This window comes from Neopelma chrysocephalum, unplaced genomic scaffold, assembly GCF_003984885.1.
Source record: "Neopelma chrysocephalum unplaced genomic scaffold, ASM398488v2 Primary Assembly neopelma1_90157, whole genome shotgun sequence".
NCBI classification, from domain to species: Eukaryota; Metazoa; Chordata; class Aves; order Passeriformes; family Pipridae; genus Neopelma; species Neopelma chrysocephalum.
Window position 1 is genome coordinate 1 of NW_020919020.1, and position 264 is coordinate 264.

At 61.0% G+C, this 264-nt stretch overlaps 1 protein-coding gene across 1 annotated transcript in view; it reads left to right on the forward strand.

Moving 5' to 3' along the window:
- Positions 1 to 65: 65 nt before the first annotated feature.
- The window catches only part of LOC113979876 (gamma-aminobutyric acid type B receptor subunit 1-like), a gene marked incomplete at its 3' end in the record, with an annotated part of 901 nt that continues 702 nt past the window's right edge, over positions 66 to 264 (forward strand). Inside the window, exon 1 of the mRNA XM_027707151.1 lies at positions 66 to 164. Coding sequence (XP_027562952.1) covers positions 66 to 164 — 99 coding nt within the window. The remainder of the gene's footprint in view (positions 165 to 264) is intronic.

Below are 264 nucleotides of genomic sequence, written 5' to 3' on the forward strand. Positions count from 1 at the left end.
CCAGTGGAATGTCCCGGCCCTTTTCCTGCAGGTACATCCAGAATTCCCAGCCCTACCTGAACAACATGACGGCCGTGGGCTGCACCCTGGCGCTCGCCGCCGTGTTCCCGCTGGGATTGGACGGATACCACATCGGGCCCGGGATGTTCCCCTTCGTCTGCCAGGTCTGGGACAGCCAGGGAATGGGAACAACCGGGGGTGGGAACAGCTGGAAACACAGAAAGGGATGGGAACAGCTGGAAACACAGCCAGGGAATGGGAACA